Source organism: Sus scrofa, chromosome 18, assembly GCF_000003025.6.
Source record: "Sus scrofa isolate TJ Tabasco breed Duroc chromosome 18, Sscrofa11.1, whole genome shotgun sequence".
In the NCBI taxonomy this organism is placed as follows: Eukaryota; Metazoa; Chordata; class Mammalia; order Artiodactyla; family Suidae; genus Sus; species Sus scrofa.
In genome coordinates this window covers 7,061,610-7,080,527 of record NC_010460.4, presented here as the reverse complement: position 1 = coordinate 7,080,527, position 18,918 = coordinate 7,061,610, and the positions used below count along the sequence as shown (strand labels likewise).

General features: G+C 39.8%; 1 protein-coding gene across 1 annotated transcript; it reads left to right on the top strand.

Moving 5' to 3' along the window:
- On the top strand, nt 10,730-12,441 carry TAS2R39 (taste 2 receptor member 39). The gene has a single exon (XM_013985568.2). The coding sequence runs from the start codon at nt 11,314-11,316 to the stop codon at nt 12,439-12,441; it is 1,128 nt and encodes a 375-aa protein (XP_013841022.2). The 5' UTR covers nt 10,730-11,313.

The window sequence follows — 18,918 nt, the reverse complement described above, 5'->3', positions numbered from 1 at the left end:
CAGCAACGCCGGATCCTTAACCCACTGAGCAAGCCCTGCAACCTCATGGTTCCTAGTTGGAGTCGTTAACCGCTGAGCCACAACAGGAACTCCTAGACTTGAATCTTTACATGAGGGTGAGAAATCTGGTTAAAGAAGCAAACCTCTAAATAGTAAGCAATAGAAAAGACACAGGCAATATGAGAAAGAAAAAAGGATGCAATGACTGTGGATATAGTGGAGATTTACTAAATGAAGTTTACCAAATCTTCAAGGAGAATATAATCCTTATTTTAAATAAACAGTTTTCGAGACTAAAATAAGAAGGAAAGCTACCCAACTCATTTTATGAAATAATTATGTCCTAAATAATGAGAGTACAAGGAAAGTTCAAAATAAATCTGAAGTATATAAATGCAAAAATCTAAATAGAATATTAATAAATTGAATTCATCTCATAGTTTTAACATATTATGATTCTAGCAGACCCTGCTAGCTTTCCCTCAATATTCCTTTTTCTGTTTATCCAATGTAAAAGAATTTTCAACTAGACACATAATTACCTACAAATAGACTCCATTTCCAAGCCTCCTTTGCAGACAAATGTTGCACTAGATTATAAAGTCAGCCAGTGATATGCAAGAATCACTGATTTGTGGTGTATGGGAGTCCTACTTTAGGGTCATGTCAACATCTTTTGTCTCATCTTTTGCCCATCTTCCACTCTACCCCCTTGACTGCAGATGCTACCATCCTGAATCTGAGGCTAATGGTGGAGCAATGACCTAGAAGAAGCATTGTCTCTGAGGACCCGGTGGGACAGAGTTACCACCCATCGTAGACCACTCACTTCCATACTTTAGTATCTTAGAGATAAATGTCTGTCTGGTTTAAGCATTGCTTGCTATGTTAAAAATGACTTTAGATGAGTTGCTTTTAAGAGCTGTAAAAGGTCAAAAAGAAGTTATTTTTTTAAGAGCTTATCTGAGTCAAGTATACAACTAAAGAGCTTTTATTTGGGACACAATGTTTATTATTCTTTCATGGCCTTTACAATTATAAAATAAAATGTAGAAATTAGATAAATAAATAATACTGAATACAATGGTCATTTCTGAGTCCTGGAATAGAGTCCTTTTTATAGTTTAGTTAAAATATTTTATATGAGTTCCCCGTTGTGGCTCAGAAGGTTACAAACCATCCTAGTATCCATGAGGACGAAGGTTTGATCCCTGCCCTCACTCAGTGGGATAAGGATCTGGCATTACTGCGAGCTGTGGTGTTGGTTGCAGATGAGGGTCAGCCCCTGAGTTGCTGTGGCTGTGGTGCAGGCCAGCAGCTGCAACTCCAATTTGACCCCTAGCCTGGGAACTCCCATATGCTGCAGGTGCACCCCTAAAAAGCAAATAAAATAAAATAAATAAAAATTTTGTAGTTTTCATACAAAAATACTATTAATATCAAAACTATAATTGGCCACATAATATGTTTTCATGGAATCACTCTAAGAGAGTCATAAGCACCCACACTGGGGAGAAAAGAAACACAGAGCTTACTCCAATTGCAAATGGTAATTGTGCCATGAAGAAAACAAAGATCAACTATGGGGATCTCTAGAATGTAATAAATGCGAAATGTGAGCCCTCACGATCTTGCAATACGTCTAGATTACCATTTGCTCCTAGCGTTAATATGATAAAAAACACACACAAAAAAAGAAAGAAAGAAAGAAAGAAAGAAAGAAAGAAAGAAAGAAGGGAATGTCCTCTGCTTTTTCACTTCAGTCCAAGCAAAGACTCGAAGATGTGGCAGTTTCTGTAGCAGGAAACAGAAACCACAGCAGGAAAACACTCCTTTGAAACGCTATGGTTGGTGCTTCCATTGTGGCGCCTCGGAAGTGAATCCGACTGGGAACCATGAGCGTGGGTTCGATCCCTGCCCTAGATCAGTGGGTTATGAGGGGAAAAAAAATACAGTAAAATACAAAAAGGATCCCGCCTTGCCGTGAGCTGTGGTGTAGGTCACAGGCACGGCTCGGACCCAGTGTTGCTGTGGCTGTGGCACAGGCTGGCAGCTGTAGCTCCAATTAAACCCCCATATGCCATGGGTGCTGCCCTAAAAAGCCAAAAAAAAAAAGTAAAACTTAAAATTAAAAAAAAAGAGAAAAAGGAATGCTACGGTTGTTACTGTAGAAGAAAAAAATCTCCTCTTTTTTTTTCCAGAGCTCCACTTACAGAAAAACAACTCTGAAAAGCATGAACAAATTTCACAGATTCACACTAATTTCAAAATCTATTATAAAGTTATTTACACACATAAAATTTATTATAATTAATAGTGTGTCGTTCACAAAAGGATAAACACATAGACCAGTGGAACAGAGGAGATAATTGAGAAGTCGATCTGCATGGATAGAAACTACTGGTTTTTCCCCCCACTTCTCAGTGCCATACCTGTGGCACATGGAAGTTCCCAGGCCAGGGGTCAAATCGGAGCTGCAGCTGTCCATCCACACACAGCCACAACAGCTCAGGATCTAAGCTGTATCTGCGACCTTCACCACAGCTCACAGCAACCCCAGATCCTTAACCCACTGAGCAAGGCCTGGAATTGAACCCACATCCTCATGGATACGAGTTGGGTTCATAACCCACTGAGCCACACTGGGAAATCCTGAGACAACTGGTTTTTGACCAGAGTACTAAGGCAATTCAATGAAGAAAGAATATTTTTGTGAACAAATGGTTCTGGAACAATTGGTTGCTCCTATGTGAAAAGCAAAAACAAAAGCCCAGCAAAAACCTCCGCACATTCCTTGCATTCTATACAAAATTAAATGGAAATGCACATGAAAAAATGCTCAACATCGCTGATTATAAGAGAAATGCAAATCAAAACTATCATGAGATACCACCTCACACCAGTCAGAATGGCCATCATTAATAAATCCACAAATAACAAGTGTTGGAGGGGTTGTGTAGAAAAGGGAACCCTCCTGCACTGTTGGTGGGAATGGAAACTGGTACAGCCACTATGGAGAACACTTTGGAGATACCTTAGAAATCTATACATAGAACTTGCATATGACCCCGCAATCCCACTCTTGGGCATCTATCCGGACAAAACTCTACTTAAAAGAGACACATGCACCCGCATGTTCATTGCAGCACTATTCACAATAGCCAGGACATGGAAACAACCCAAATGTCCATCGACAGATGATTGGATTCGGAAGATGTGGTGTATATACACAATGGAATACTACTCAGCCATAAAAAAGAATGACATAATGCCATTTGCAGCAACATGGATGGAACTAGAGAATCTCACACTGAGTGAAATGAGCCAGAAAGACAAAGACAAATACCATATGATATCACTTATAACTGGAATCTAATATCCAGCACAAATGAACATCTGCTCAGAATAGAAAATCATGCACTTGGAGAAAAGACTTGTGGCTGCCTGATGGGAGGGGGAGGGAGTGGGAGGGATCGGGAGCTTGGGCTTATCAGACAAAACTTAGAATAGATATACAAGGAGATCCTGCTAAATAGCATTGAGAACTTTGTCTAGATACTCATGTTGCAACAGAACAAAGGGTAAGGGAAAAAAAATGTAATTGTAATGTATATATGTAAGGATAACCTGACCCCCTTGCTGTACAGTGGGAAAATAAAAAAATTTAAAAAAAAATTAAAAATAAAATAGAATACTGCTATACATACTGAAAAAAAAATTAAATGGAAATGTATCATCAACCTAAATGTAAAAGGTAAAATTATAAAACTTCTCAAAGAAAACAAGGGAGAAAACTTTTGTGGCCTTCAGCCTAGGGAAGAGTTTTTCAATATAAGACCAAAAGCATACTTTATAGCATAAAAGTTAATAAATTGAATTGATCAAAATTTAAAACTTTCATTCTGTGAAAGACATTGTTAAGAAAATGAAAAGCTAGGAGTTTCTGTCGTAGCTCAGCGGAAATAAATCTGACTTATATCCATGAGAATGCAAGTTCGATCCCTGACCTCATTCAGTGTGTTAAGGATCCAGCGTTGCCATGAGCTGAGGTGTAGGTTGCAGACATAGCATGGATCTGGTGGTGTTGTGGTTGTAGCTGTGATGTAGGCTGGTAGCTTTACCTCCGATTCGACCCCTAGCCTGGGAACTTCCATATTGCTGCAAGTGCAGCCATAAAAGGCAAAACAAAATTAAACAAAACAAAAAACTCAACAATAAGCAAGCAACTCAATTTTTTTTGGGGGGGGGGGTTGGGGGAGGCTACACTCTCAATATGTGGGAGTTCCCGGGTCAAGGATGAAACCTGCACCACGGAAGTAACCCAAGCCACTTCAGTGACAAAGCCAGATCCTTAACGGGCTGTGCCACAAGAGAACACCTCTATTTGAAAAAAAAATAGGTAAAAATCTTTAAACACTTGACAAAGAAGATAGATTTATGTCCAATTAGCATATGAACAGATGTTCAACACCACCAGTCATCAGGGAGATGCAAATTAAAATCACAATGAAATATTATTATACATATTTCTAAATGATTTAAAAACAAAGCAAAACACTGACAATAGCAGGTGCTTGTTAAGATCAGAGCAAGTAGAACTCTCATACATGGCTTGCAGAATGAAAAATAGTATGACTACTCTGGAAAATAGTTTCTTACAAAATTAAACTTCTTGCAAACTTATTGTATAATTCAGAAATCCTACTTCTAGTAATTTACCCAAGTGAAATATAAACTTTGTGTGAATATAAACATGTGTGAATGTTTATAGCAGCTTTATCACTTAGCATGCCAAAAATTAAGTGACTCAGATGTCCTTCGAAAGAAAATAGATAAACAAACTAATACAGTCATACCATGGAATACTTCTCAGCCATAAACGTGGCTGAACTATTGATTCACACAGCAGCATGGTTCAACCTTAAATACATTTCATGAAGCAAAAGAAGCCAGGCTCAAAAGGCTATATAATGTATGAAACCAATTATATGGCATCTAAAAAGAGCAAAAGTATTGGGACAGCAAACAAAGTTGTGGCTGCTAGGGACTTAAGGATTGGGTTGGGAAAGGGATTAAACAGCTCCAGTCTAATCCTGAAAAAACATGAGACAAACCCAAACCAAGACTTACTCTACAAAATCCTCGACCAGTATTCTTCAAAAGGGTCATGATCATGAAAGGAAAAAAATTAAAGACCAAGAAGGCATCATAGACTAGAAGAGACTAAAGAGACATAATGATTAAAAGCAATTGCCATTAGACCTTGGAAAAGGACATTAGTTTAAAAATGAAAAAATCCAATGAACCCTAAATTTAGCTAATAGTATTATAACTGAGCTGATTTCTTACTTTCCATCATTGTGCCATGGGAATGTAAGATATGAACATTAGGGGAAGCTGGATGAAGTGTATATGGGTATTCTATGTACTATTGCAGCTTCACATCAAAAACTACTTAGAAATAATAAGTTAAAAATACAACCAGGAGTTCCCATTGTGGCTCAGCAGTAACACACCCAAATAGTATCCATGAGAATGTGGATTTGACCCCTGGCCTTGCTCAGTGGGTTAAGAATCCAGCACATGGAGTTCCCGTCGTGGCGCAGTGGTTAACGAATCCAACTAGGAACCATGAGGTTGCGGGTTTGGTCCCTGCCCTTGCTCAGTGGGTTAACGATCCGGCGTGGCCGTCAGCTGTGGTGTAGGTTGCAGACACGGCTCGGATCCTGCGTTGCTGTGGCTCTGGCGTAGGCCGGTGGCTACAGCTCCGATTGGACCCCTAGCCTGGGAACCTCCATATGCCGCAGGAGCGGCCCAAGAAATAGCAAAAAGACAAAAAAAAAAAAAAAAAAAGAATCCAGCACTGCCATGAGCTGTGGTGTAGGCTGCAGATGCGTCTCAGATCCTGCATTGCTGTGGGATAGTGTAGGCCAGCAGCTACAGCTGCAATTTTCCCCCTAGCCTGGGAACCTCCGTACGCCATGGGTGAGACCCTAAAAACTGTGTGTGTGTGTGTGTGTGTGTGTGTGTGTGTCTATAAAACCAAAGAAACTGGGCTTTTTTTTTCTTTTTTGGCTACACTCGCAGTATATGGAAGTTCCCAGCCAGAGATCAAATCCAAGCCTCAGCCTGACCTACACCACAGCTGTAGCAATTATGGATCCTTAACCCACTGCACCACAGCGGGAACTTCAAATAAACTGGGCATTTTAAAGCCATTCTTTCTGTCCTTAATGGTGCAATTTTCTTCATGAGTTTTTTCTTGGTTAGAAGTACATGTAAATACAACAGGCTATATTTAGCAAACAGGATATGCCCCTTCGGTCTTAGTCCACGGGTGCTACTTTAAAAGATCATCTCCACCCAGAAAGGTTACTTCACCCCACTTAAGACCGTCCCTAGGAAATCACATCAACAATTGTCTTCTTTCCATGGCAAGGAGCAAACTGCCAGAAGCTGCAGCAAGCAGAGCCTCTTCTAAAATGCATTTGATACTATGTCTAGATACTCATGTTGCAACAGAAGAAAGGGTGGGGGGGGGGAATGTAATTGTAATGTATACATGTAAGGATAACCTGAACCCCTTGCTGTACAGTGGGAAAATAAAAAAAAATATTAAAAAAATAAAATAAAATAAAATGCATTTGATGATGTCCATGGCCCCTGCTCCATGCCCACCACCTCTCTGCAGCATCCACCACCGTGAAGCCCAGCCCCCCGCCCCGACGTCTCTCCAGTCTTGTGTCCCCTTCCTTTGCCCTGTCTCCCACCAGTGTTTCTCTCAAAGGATAGCTGTGTTCTCATGTTCCCACACTTGATTTGGACATCGGATCTGCAAGAGTTCAAGGTTTGGAAGGTGGTGCAACTTCCATTTATCTGCATGTCTTTCATGATAAAAAACTCGGATTCCCTGGTCTCATCATCATTCATTCACTAACTAGTATCTATGTACAACCTCCTGGGAGTCAGGCAGTGCATTAGGATTTAGGACTGAGATACAGTCGTTTAAAAGGAAACAAGCCCAAAATGGAGCCTAGGTCCCACATTAGCAAGCCAAGACTTAATATCTGACCTAGTTTCAGTTTCAGCCTCTCCCAGGAACCGATTGACCTGGAATTAGCTGGTCAGTGCTAAGGAGGTCATCTGCCTGCTAGACCCTCCCCCCCCAAAGGAAAGTGACCTTGCCTGAAACAATCCACTCTTAGCTAGAAATTCCCTTTTTGTGCTCCCTTCTACCTACAAAATTCTTCCTTTTTGTACAGCTCCCCAGAACTCTTTTCTACTTGCTAGATGGGATACTGCCCTATTCATAAATCACTGAATAAAGCCAATTTGATCTTCAAATTCACTCAATGTGAATTCTATTTGAAAAAATACAGTGATGAACAAAACAAATTGTTGGACTTCACAGCCCTTTCAATGAGCTAGAACACAAACCTCTGGCCCTTATCATGGCCCCACCTGTCTTATTATAATTGCCCTTCCCCCACCTTGAGCAACCTGGCCTACTCCTTCCTTCCTCCTACTAGGAAGGGTATGTGACCCACTCCTCACCCTGCCCCTATAGGACCCTTATACACCCACAACCAACCAGCAAGTGTATGGTAAGACCCCTCTTTCCTCGACCAATAAGCAGGTCAGCAGGTATATCCTGAGTCCTTTCCTCTTCCTGGACTATAACAACAGTCAGGACCATGCATCCCAGGTCTGGCTCTCCCTGTTTATCAGGAAGTCGTCCCCCTGTGCCAGCTGAGTCTCTCATCTTAAACTCTTCCTTCTCTTCAGGATAGGCTCTCCCTGATTATCAGGAAGACTGCCTGCTGGGTTAATAGCATTTCTTGCCTCAATAACCTTGTCTTTTCCTCACCTCGCTTTGAATATAGAAAATTCTTTTTTCTGACCCACATACACAGATCACAAAACAAATGAGGAGAGAGACATCAAACTGCAGATAGTGTGTCCCGTTATCCCTCTTACTCTTAGAAGCCTGGCCCACAGACATGGAGGGAAGCCTGGGACAAGAAAAATCTTCTTGAAAACCAAGTCAGAGGTCCCAAGATGCTCCAGACCACCTACTTGAACAAGTGAGTGGAAACAAGCAGAGAGCAACAGTTGTTTGTTGTATTGTATTCAAGAGAAACAGGAGATTTCTCTTGGAGTTCAGGAATGGAGAGGTAAAGATGAGACGGTAAAATATATAACTTGCCTAATACAGCTCATCAAGCAGAAAATCCTTAAGTTGTTTCCTTACTTAAAAGAAGTCCTGGAGTTCCCACTGTGGCTCAGCCGTAATGAACTTGACTAGTATCCATGAAGATGAAGGTTCGATCCCCGGCCTCGCCCAGTGTGTTAAAAATCCAGCATTGCCACAGGCTGTGATGTACATGGCTTGGATCCAGAGTTGCTGTGGCCGTGGTGTAGCCTGGCAGCTGCAGCTCCAATTAGACCTGTAGCCTGGGAACTTCCATATGCCTCCAGTGTGGCTCTTAAAAAAAAAAAGGAAGAAGTCCCTAAGGGAAAATAAAATTTTATGAAAATTTTCAGAGCCATCTCACACACCAACCCTCTCTTTATTAGAATTACTTCATTATTATTTTAGAGTTGCATACATTCACAAAAGTTAGTATGTTCTGAGTTGAGAAGTCCATTTTGTCATTGTGTGTGTTGTGCTTACCTTTTAAATCAGAAGCAACTGCCTCAGAATAAAAGTGATGCTTTTCTGCCCCTCTTTGAGTTCTGATATTCCAAAACAGATTAGGTAACTTAGGATATTATTTTCACACTAATGTTGGTTTGCCTACCTTGTAAAGAAACAAGGAATTTTTCCTTCAAGCCTTATTTTCCTAATGATTTGTTTTAAATGAAAGGTTAACATGTGTTTGTGTGTACACATATGTGTGCAATCATATGTGTGTGTATGTATATATATATATATATAACCTCTCAAATAATTTATTTTGTTAAAAATATTTATCCCTGAAAAGCCATGTCTTCTTGCTTGATTATTGTGACATTGTGATTTTTAATTTAAAAAAATATGGGGGAAAAAAGGAATTCCCATTGTGGCTTGGCAGGTTAAGAACCTGACATTGTCTCTGTGAGGATGGAGGTTCAATCCCTGGCCTCACACAGTGGGTGAAGGATCAGGCACTGCCATAAGCTGTGGTGTAAGTAGCAGATGCAGCTCAGATCTGGAGTTGCTGTGGCAACCTCCTTATGCCACAGGTATGGCCAGGAAAAGAAAAAAAAAACTACATTTGGCCCTTGTTCCCTTTTCTGGCACAGAGCTCCTAAAACACTTGGAATTTACTAAGTGATGAGATCAACAAAAATGTCTTATGTTAACAAAGTGACTTTTGGACCAAACCTAAAGACAGGGACTAATTGGCAGGGGAACCACTGTGAATACAAATTGGAACCTTCCTAGTCTCACTCAATGGTGAACACGTGAGGTGCTGGGGGTATGGCACCCCAGAGAGGGCATGGAAGCCCTGTGCCCCTTTCCACATACCTCTCTCTATACATTGCTTCTATCTGGATGTTCTTCTGAATCATATCCTTTTATAATAAATCAGTAAATGTAAATAAACTTTTTTCTTGAGTTCTGTGAGCGACTCGAGCAAATTACTAGACCCAAGGTATGTGTCATAGAAACCTCTAACTTATACCTGAGAAGTGAGAAGCACACTTGACAATCTGGACTTGGGACTGGCATCTGAAATGCAGGGCAGTCTTCAGTGGCTGAGCCCTTAGCCTGTGGAATCTGATGTCATCTCCAGGTAGATAGTGTCAGAATTGAGTTCAATTGTAGGGCACCAAGATGGTGTTGCATGCTGTGGGGGAGAGGGGGGACCCACATGTTTAGTGACCAGAAGAATCAGAAGTAAAGCTTTCTGTGTGAGTAGTAAAAAAACAAAACAAAAACAAAAACAAAAGCAAACAGGGGGTTCCCATTGTGGTGCAGTGGAAACAAATCCAACTAGTATCCAGGAGGATTTGGGTTAAATCCCTGGCCTCATTCATCAATGGGGGATCTGGCGTTGCCATGAGCTGTAGTGTAGGTCAAAGACATTGCTAGGATCATGAGTTGCTGTTGCTGTGGCTGTGGTGTCAGCCAGCAGCTACAGCTCTGATTCAACCCCTAGCCTGGGAACTACCATATGCCATGGTGCAGCCCTAAAAAGTGAAAAAATAAAATAAAAAGGGCACCTCACAGATGGGTTCTGTTTTGTTTTTGTTTTTTTCAGCTCAATTTTTCTTTCCTTAAGTAGTGAGGACATCATGAAAGACTATCAAAAAAAAAAATGTAACAGTTAAGCCAACCCCGCATTTAATCTTTGGCTCACAGGAAAGAAACAATGTCATCTGCAGCAACATGGATCCAACTAGAGTCTCTCATACTAAGTGAAGTAAGTCAGAAAGAGAAAGACAAATACCACATCATATCACCTATATGTGGAATCTAAAACGTGGCACAAATGAACCTATCTACGAAATAGAAACAGACTCACAGGCATAGAGAACAGACCTGTGATTGCCAAGGAGGAGGTGGGGGGAGTGGGATGAATGGGGAGTTTGGGGTTAGTAGATGCAAACTATTCCATTTAGAATGTAGCACAGAGATCTACACCCAATCTCTTGGGACAGAACATGACAGAAGATAATAGGAGAAAAAGAACATATATATATATATTCTTTATATATATGTATTTGTATATACATACATGTATATATATGGTCAATTTGCTGTATGGCAGAAATTGACACAACACTGAAAATCAATTATATGTTAAAAAAGGAAAAAGGATCCCCAAGTGTAGGTAATGTAACATAGTGCTAGGAACAAAGACTCTGGGACCAGGTGACTTAGGTGTGCCTCTCAGCTCTCTTTCTCCCCCTCACCCCCTCTCTCGCTTTCTCTCTGTGACTTTGGATGAGTTTTTTAGCCTCAGTTTCCACATCTGCAAAATGGAGATAATAAAAGTACATTCTTCATAGAGCTGTTGTAAGGCTTAAATGTTGTAATACATACATAGGGATTGCACAGCGCCTGGCACATAAGAACTGTATCTATTTCAAGTTATTAGCATTTTCAGTCACTTCCCTGAGGTCACAAGTGAAACTCAATTAAATGATGACTGGGTGGACAGATGTTGGACTTAATTGGAGCTAGTTAAGAACATAGTTCTCAAAATCATGTCAGTGGTTTATAAAGGAGTGTCTAAAGTTCTTCCCTGGGCCCCATGTTTGAACTAACACACCAACACATCCAAAAGGACATGGGAGAGGATTACAAACAAATCCATCATTTGCATGTCCAGGTTTAGAACTAAGAATTCTAAAATAAACAAATGGAATAGATTTGGAAATGATGCATCAGCTACTTCCTCTTGTGACATGAATTGTGGGAGCTATCCCAGATCTGCCCATCAAATGCTAGGGAGACTTTTTTCTCCAGACAACAAAGAAGAGAAACGACTCAGGATGATCAAAACCAGCAGTCCCCCAGAAAATGAATTATCATCTCACATCATTTTAATTTTAATCATTGTAAGCGCTGAATGCATCATTGGTATCATTGCAAATGGGTTCATTGCAGCTATAAATACAGCGGAATGGATTCAGAATAAGGAAATTTCCACAAATGGCAAGATCCTGCTTTTCCTGAGTGTGTCCAGAATAGCTCTACAAAGCTTCATGATGCTAGAAATTAACTTCAGTTCAACATCCCCAAGCTTTTATAACCAAGACACTGTGTATGATACATTCAAAGGAGGTTTCATGTTCTTCAATTACTGTGGCCTCTGGTTTGCTGCCTGGCTCGGCTTCTTCTACTTTGTGAAGATTGCTGATTTCTCCCACCCCCTTTTCCTTAAGCTGAAGTGGAGAATTTCTGGATTGATGCCCTGGTTTCTGTGGTTGTCAGTGTTTATTTCCTTGGGCCATAGTGGACTCTTCCTCAAAAACGTCTACACTGTGCATTGTAACAATTCTTCTGCTATCCCCTCCTTCAACTCCACGAAGAAAAATTACTTCACTGAAACCAATGTGACCAACCTGGTTCTTGTCTTTAACACGGGGATCATCATCCCTCTGAGCATGTTCATCCTCGCAGCCACTCTGCTGATCATCTCTCTCAAGAGACACACCCAGCACATGGAGAGCAATACCACTGGCTCCAGGGACCCCAGCATGGAGGCTCACATGGGGGCCATCAAAGCCATCAGCTACTTTCTCATTCTCTACATTTTCAATGCTGTCGCTCTTCTTCTCTATATGTCCAACGTCTTTGACATCAACAGTTTCTGGAATGTTTTATGCAAAGTCATCCTGGCTACCTACCCTGCTGGCCACTCCATCCTACTGATTCGGGACAACCCTGGGTTGAGAAGAGCTTGGAAGCGGCTTCAGGCTCGAGTTCATCTTTATTTAAAAGAGTAGACTCTACAACCCACACCTGAAGAGTACCACAACCCTGAACTCAACCAGCTCTGCCTTTCCGTCACCCAGACCTCTCCCTGCCTCCTTTCTTCCCCAAACATGAGCTGATCCTTTCCCTCGATCAGTATTGCAAACTGATCTTCATTTCTCCGTCTGCTGCATGGCTTGACATAATCTTCACCTGCGTCTTCCATTTCCACCTCCCCTTTCTCTATCTAAAGCAGTGATTCCAGACATACTGGCTACACAGAATCTCTAGGGGAGTTTTTCATTTTTTAACATATAGTTGGTTTACAATGTTGTACCAATTTCTGTCGTAGAGCAAAGTGACACACACACATATATATATATATATACATGTATTCTTTTTTTTTCAAATATGATTCCCCATCATGGTCTATCCCAGGAGATTGGATAGAGTTCCCTGTACTTGCATAGGACCTTGCTATCTACCCATTCTAAATGTAGTCTAGGGGAGATTTTTTTTTTTTAAATATCAATGTCGGAGTTCCCATCTTGGCGGAGCAGAAATAAATCCAATAGGAACCATGAGGTTGCAGGTTCGATCCCTGGCCTTGCTCAGTGGGTTAAGGATCTGGTATTGCTGTGAGCTGTGGTGTGGGTCGCAGACACGGCTCAGATCTTGTGGTGCTGTGGCTCTGGTGTAGGCTGGCAGCAACAGCTCCAATTAGACCCCTAGCCTGGGAACCTCCATATGCCTCGGGAGCAGCCCTAAAAAAGGCAAAAAGACAAAAAAAATTTATATATATATTTATCAATCAATGTCCAGGCCTGACCCTAGAACAATTAAGTCAGGATTTCAAGGGTGTGGAACTTAAATGATTTTTTAAGTTCTCAAAGTGATTCTGATGTGCAGCCAGAATTGTTATAACCACCAAAATAAAAGAAGGTTTTGCAACTTGAACTTCTGGCAACTCCTCTCTTTCTCCATCCATGTGCCTTTTAAACAGATTCAGATTATTTAGGAAGCTGAGTAACAGCTGGAAATGTATTTTATCTCGACCCTCCAAAGACATCATCTGAATAATTTGAAAATGTTTATCAAATTAAACATTACCTAAGACAACTTTCAACCTAAAAATTCTAAGAACTTTTCCTGTAGGTAAAATACGGTCATAAGTATACATGTTAAAAAAACAACATGTGCAGGAAGATCTTCATGGCAGCACTGTTCATCGATGAGAGAACTCATACAATCACAACGGAAACTTCTGCAAACAGTTTGCAAGGACAGAAATGAATGTATCCTGAAACAAAAAGATTCCCAATATACTAAGTACAAAATGCAAGCAGGTATTTCATGACTCCATTCATGTTTTATGGAATTTAATGGAATATACATCTCTCTCTCTCATCTTTTTTTTTTTTTTTTTTTTTCGGCTGTACCCTCCTGACATATGGAAGTTCCAAGGCCAGGGATTGAACCAGCACCACAGCAGCAACCCAAGCCACTTCAGTGACAACACAGATCCTTAACCTGCTGCACCATAAGGTAACTCCATAAATTCTTCTTGTATGTATATTTATGCATATCTGAAGGTCCTAGAAGGATGTATAAAAATGGTTTAAAAGGACTTCTGCATAGTGACATTGGGTGTTGGGGGGTAAATGAAACATTTACACTTAATTTATACCTTTCTGCGTTGTTTGAACTATTTAGAACACATATGCATTAATTATAAAATTGTAAAAGATTTATATTTATGTATGTATTTATTACAAACAGAACTACGTAAGGCCTCAGGCATTTTTTTTTTTTTTTTTTTTTTTTGCCGTGGCAATGCTGCTTGATGTGGAGTCTCAGTTTCAGACCAAGGATTGAACCCAGGCCACACTGGTGAAAGCATGAGTCCTACCCACTAGGCCACCAGGGAACTCTCAGACTTGTGTATCTTAACTAATTGACTCAACCTCTGTGTTTGTTTATATTGAAAATGCAAACCTCCAAAAACACGAATTAAACATTTCCCCTCCTATCCCTACCTCCTCTTTTTCATTGTATCAGCTTAACAGCTGCCATGGAAAACTGCCAACTTTCAATCCACTGAGATGTCTAGATTCTCCATCCCATTGGCAGCCCTCCTCCTCACTTCTCCTATCAGTTTGGACTACTTGTCAATCATACCCACACCCTTCAAAATACTTTTCGCATTAGAAATATCTTCACGAGTTCCCGTCATGGCACGGTGGTTAACGACTCCGACTAGGACCATGAGGTTGTGGGTTTGATACCTGCCCTTGCTCAGTGGGTTAACGATCCGGCGTTGCCGTGAGCTGTGGTGTAGGCTGGCAGCTGCAGCTCCGATTAGACCACTGGCCTGGGAACCTTCATATGCTGCGGGAGCAGCCCAAGAAATGGCAAAAAGACAAAAAAAAAAAAAAAAGAAAAGAAATATCTTCAGCATTTGCAGATGAAGTGAGATTCTGTCTGAGATTTGCTCTGAGATAACTCGACAGAGGGCAAGGTCGCAGGTTGATTTTTTTCAAACAAGGTCTCGGGTAGGCTGTGGTTCTTTACACTAGTCCCTCTAGTTCAGAGTATGTTTGAAATTTTCCTAACCTATCTTTATGCAAATGAATTATAAAACACGTTAATTTCCTGGTCCATGCTTCCTATCGTGAATCATGTGGAATAATGGCACATCTCAACGAACCCAGCTATTTAACACCCCATGGTTACTTCTAAGCAGTCTGGTGTTGCTTGAGATATCTCATAACTGGATGAAGTTATGTTCCTAGAAATTCATGCTCTTCAGCCTCAGATGAGTAACATCATCAGGCGTTTCTAACCCATTCTTCCCTAGAGAAGTCATTCATTAACTACCCGCAATGACCATCTCATAGATTTTCCTCAGTCCTAAGTCTCCAGTCTGTCATCTCTCTGCCTCATTTTTTTTCTTTTTTTTTTTTTTTTTTTTTTTTTTTGGTCATTTTAGGGCCGCACCCACGGCATATGGAGGTTCCCAGGCTAGGGGTCTAATCAGAGCCACCAGCCTACACCACAGCCACAGCAATGATCTGGATCCCAGCCATGCCTGCACCACAGCTCATGGCAACGCCAGATACTTAACCCACTGAGCAAGGCCAGAGATCGAACCCACAACCTCATGGTTCCTAGTTGGATTCGTTTCCGCTGCACCACAATGGGAACTTCCTCTGCCTCATTTTCAACTCGTGAAATTGCCCTTAAATTTTTTGATAAAAGGACAACATTAGGAAGTCATTCTTTCACCTTCCCATTAGTAAATCTATAAAACTACTAATTTTCTTCTACACTCCTGTTTCAATAGAAAGGGTGCCTATCCATGAACATAGATACAGCAAACAAATTGGGAGTTGCAAGAGGTGGGGATGTGAAGGATGGGAAAAGGAGTGGACTGTTTTTGTACATTTTTTTTTTTTTTTGTCTTTTTGCCTTTTCTAGGGCCACTCCCATGGCACATGGAGGTTCCCAGGCTAGGGGTCTAATCAGAGCTGCAGCTGCCAGCCTACACCAGAGCCACAGCAACTCAGGATCTGAGCTACGTCTGTGACCTACACCACAGCTCACAGCAAGGCTGGATCCTTAACCCACTGAGCAAGGCCAGGGATCGAACCTGCAACCTCATGGTTCCTAGTTGGATTCGTTAACCACTGAGCCATGACAGGAACTCCTGTTTTGGGGCTTTAAATAAAGCTTTAAAATAAATAAATCTAGGCAAAAGGAAATATCACAAACAGAGCATAGCCATGAATTTGTATGTGATACTCAAACTTCTAAGAGCTATTATAGTACGATGTCTAATTTCAAAATATATCTGTTGAGCACATGTGTACATTTCTGTTCAAAATATAATTAGCAGTGGAATTTCATGGTTACACAATATGTGTATCTTCAGCTTTTATAGATGCTCCCAAACTGTTTTCCAATGAAATTCAATGTGTCTTCACACAATGGGTTCCACAGCAAAATACTACAGAGTAATGAGACAAATTCAGAATCACAAAAACATGAAAACATGAAGAGAGGATAGATGTTACAGTACCAGTGCTTATAATAACACAAGCATTACTGAAGCTACTCTTTGCAATTACAGGACAGGGTATGTAGAGTGCCCACTGTCTGAGAAGGAACAAAGGGGGACTTCTGGGACACCAGTCCTGTGGTAACATTCGGTTTCATGATCTGGGTGTAAGTTACATATTTTTAGTGTGTGGAAATTAATGTTACACTCTTACAATATAATTTTAATAAAGATTTTTTTCAAAGTGAATGGCTATCAACTGTATAGATGTATTTGTATATAAATACTTCAAATGCAAGGTTTCAAAAGTCCTAAACAAACAAACAAAAAAAAGCCAAAAAAACAGAACAGGATGAATAAGATGTGGTGGAGGCGATGTGTTACAACTAAGCCAGGAAGTGTCTGTGTAAGTAAATAACATTTAAAGAAGAAACAGTGTTATAAACAAGCCCAAATCAAGAACTTAGAAGAATGATAACAAAATAAGCATAATCAAAAGAAGAAACAATTTATAAACATAATTCATGAAATATTCATGAATTAAAGGTCAAAAAGGGGAGAATTAAAAAGGAATATATGAATTAGTTTCATGAAGAAAGATAAAATTAGTATTTTTAACTTCAATAATTGAGAAAGAAAGACAAAGGCATAAATATACAAAATTTTTAAAAGGAAAAATTATCAAAAATTTGATAAATTATGGTATTCTTAAGAATCTATTTTGTTCAACAAGAGTTTGAAAAGATAAGGTAGATGTTTCTAGAGGAAAAAAAATGTAATTTACTAAAATTGACTCCAAAAGAGGTAGAAAATCCAAAAAGAATTGATCATTGTAAAGAAACTACAAAAAGTTGCCAAAAGTCACAACCCAAAAGGTGCTAAGATCAAATATTTTCACAAGGGAGTTACACAGATTTTTTTAAAAGCAGACAATGTCAAAATTGTTTCACAGCATAAAAATTAAGATAAGCTTCCAAATTTGTTTTATAAAATGAACACAATTTTGATACCAAAGGACAAAAACTGTCTTCCAGAAAACCACAAACCAGTCTCGCTTAATATTTACGTAAAAATGTTAAATAAAACTTAACAGAGATCCAAAATACAAATTTATCCATAAAAGTAAATAAGGTTCAATATTAGAAAATATGTCAATGCAATTTACCATATAAATAACACTAAGGAGAAAAGCCACTGAATAATTTTCATAAATTCTTAAAAAACATAAGCAAAATTCAGTATCAGGGAGTTCCCATTGTGATTCAGCAGTAGCAAATCTGACTAGTATCCATGAGGAGGCAGGTTTAATCCCTGGCCTTACTCAGTGGGTTAGCAACCTGGCATTGCCATAGGCTGTGGCGTAGGTTGCAGACAAAACTTGGACCCAGTATTGCAGTGAATGTGGTACAGGCTGGAAGCTACAGCTCTAATTTGAACCCGAGCCTGGGAACTTCCATATGCCACAGCTGCAGCCCTAAAAAAAGACTAAAAGGAAAAAAATCACTATTGATCCCAAATTATTTTAAAAGTCTTAATAAAATAATAAATAGATAATTTAACATGATAAAATATATCTATCGGAGTTCCCGTCATGGTGCAGCGGAAACAAATCCCACTAGGAACCATGAGGTCTTGAGTTTGATCCCTGGCCTCACTCAGTGGGTTAAGAGTCCAGTGTTGCTGTGAGCTGTGGTGTAGGTCACAGATGAAGCTCAGTCCAACATAAACATGCTACCAAAAATCAGAAATAGTGAGAAGAGGAGGGTACAAATGCAGGACACTGGAGATGCACTTGCAATTAAGAGACCAGCAACTTAAAACAATTTTGTGTATATATATAGACACCTATATCAAAACTTCAGGGAAACTGCACACCAAAAATCTACAATAGATACATACACAAATAAGACAAATCAACTCAAATACAACATTAAAGATAGTCATCAAACCACAAGAGAAGGGAAGAAAAAAAGACCAACAAAAATAAATCCAAAACAGTGAATAAAATAGCAATGAGAATGGAGATATCGATAAGTACCTTAAATGTAAACAGACTAAATGCCCCAACCAAAAGACATAGACTGATTGAATGGATACAAAAACAAGACCCATATATATGCTGTCTTCAAGAGACCCACTTCACTTCTACGGACACATACAAATTGAAAGTGAGAGGATGGAAGAAAATATTCCATGAAAATAGGAATCAAAAAAAAAAAAAACTGAAGTAGCAATATTCATATCAGACAAAAGAGTCCTTAAAGAATATTATAAGAGACGAAGAAGGACATTACATAATGATCAAAGGATCGATCCAAGAAGAAGATATAACAATTGTAAATATATATGCACTCAACATAGGATCACCTCAATATACAAGGCAACTGCTAATAATCTTAAAAGGAGAAATTGACAATAACACAATAATAATGGGGGACTTTTAACACCCACT

Excerpts from the sequence above, each read along its gene's own strand:
- TAS2R39 (XM_013985568.2), top strand. The coding sequence starts at position 11,314 with ATGTCCAGGTTTAGAACTAAGAATTCTAAAATAAACAAATGGAATAGA.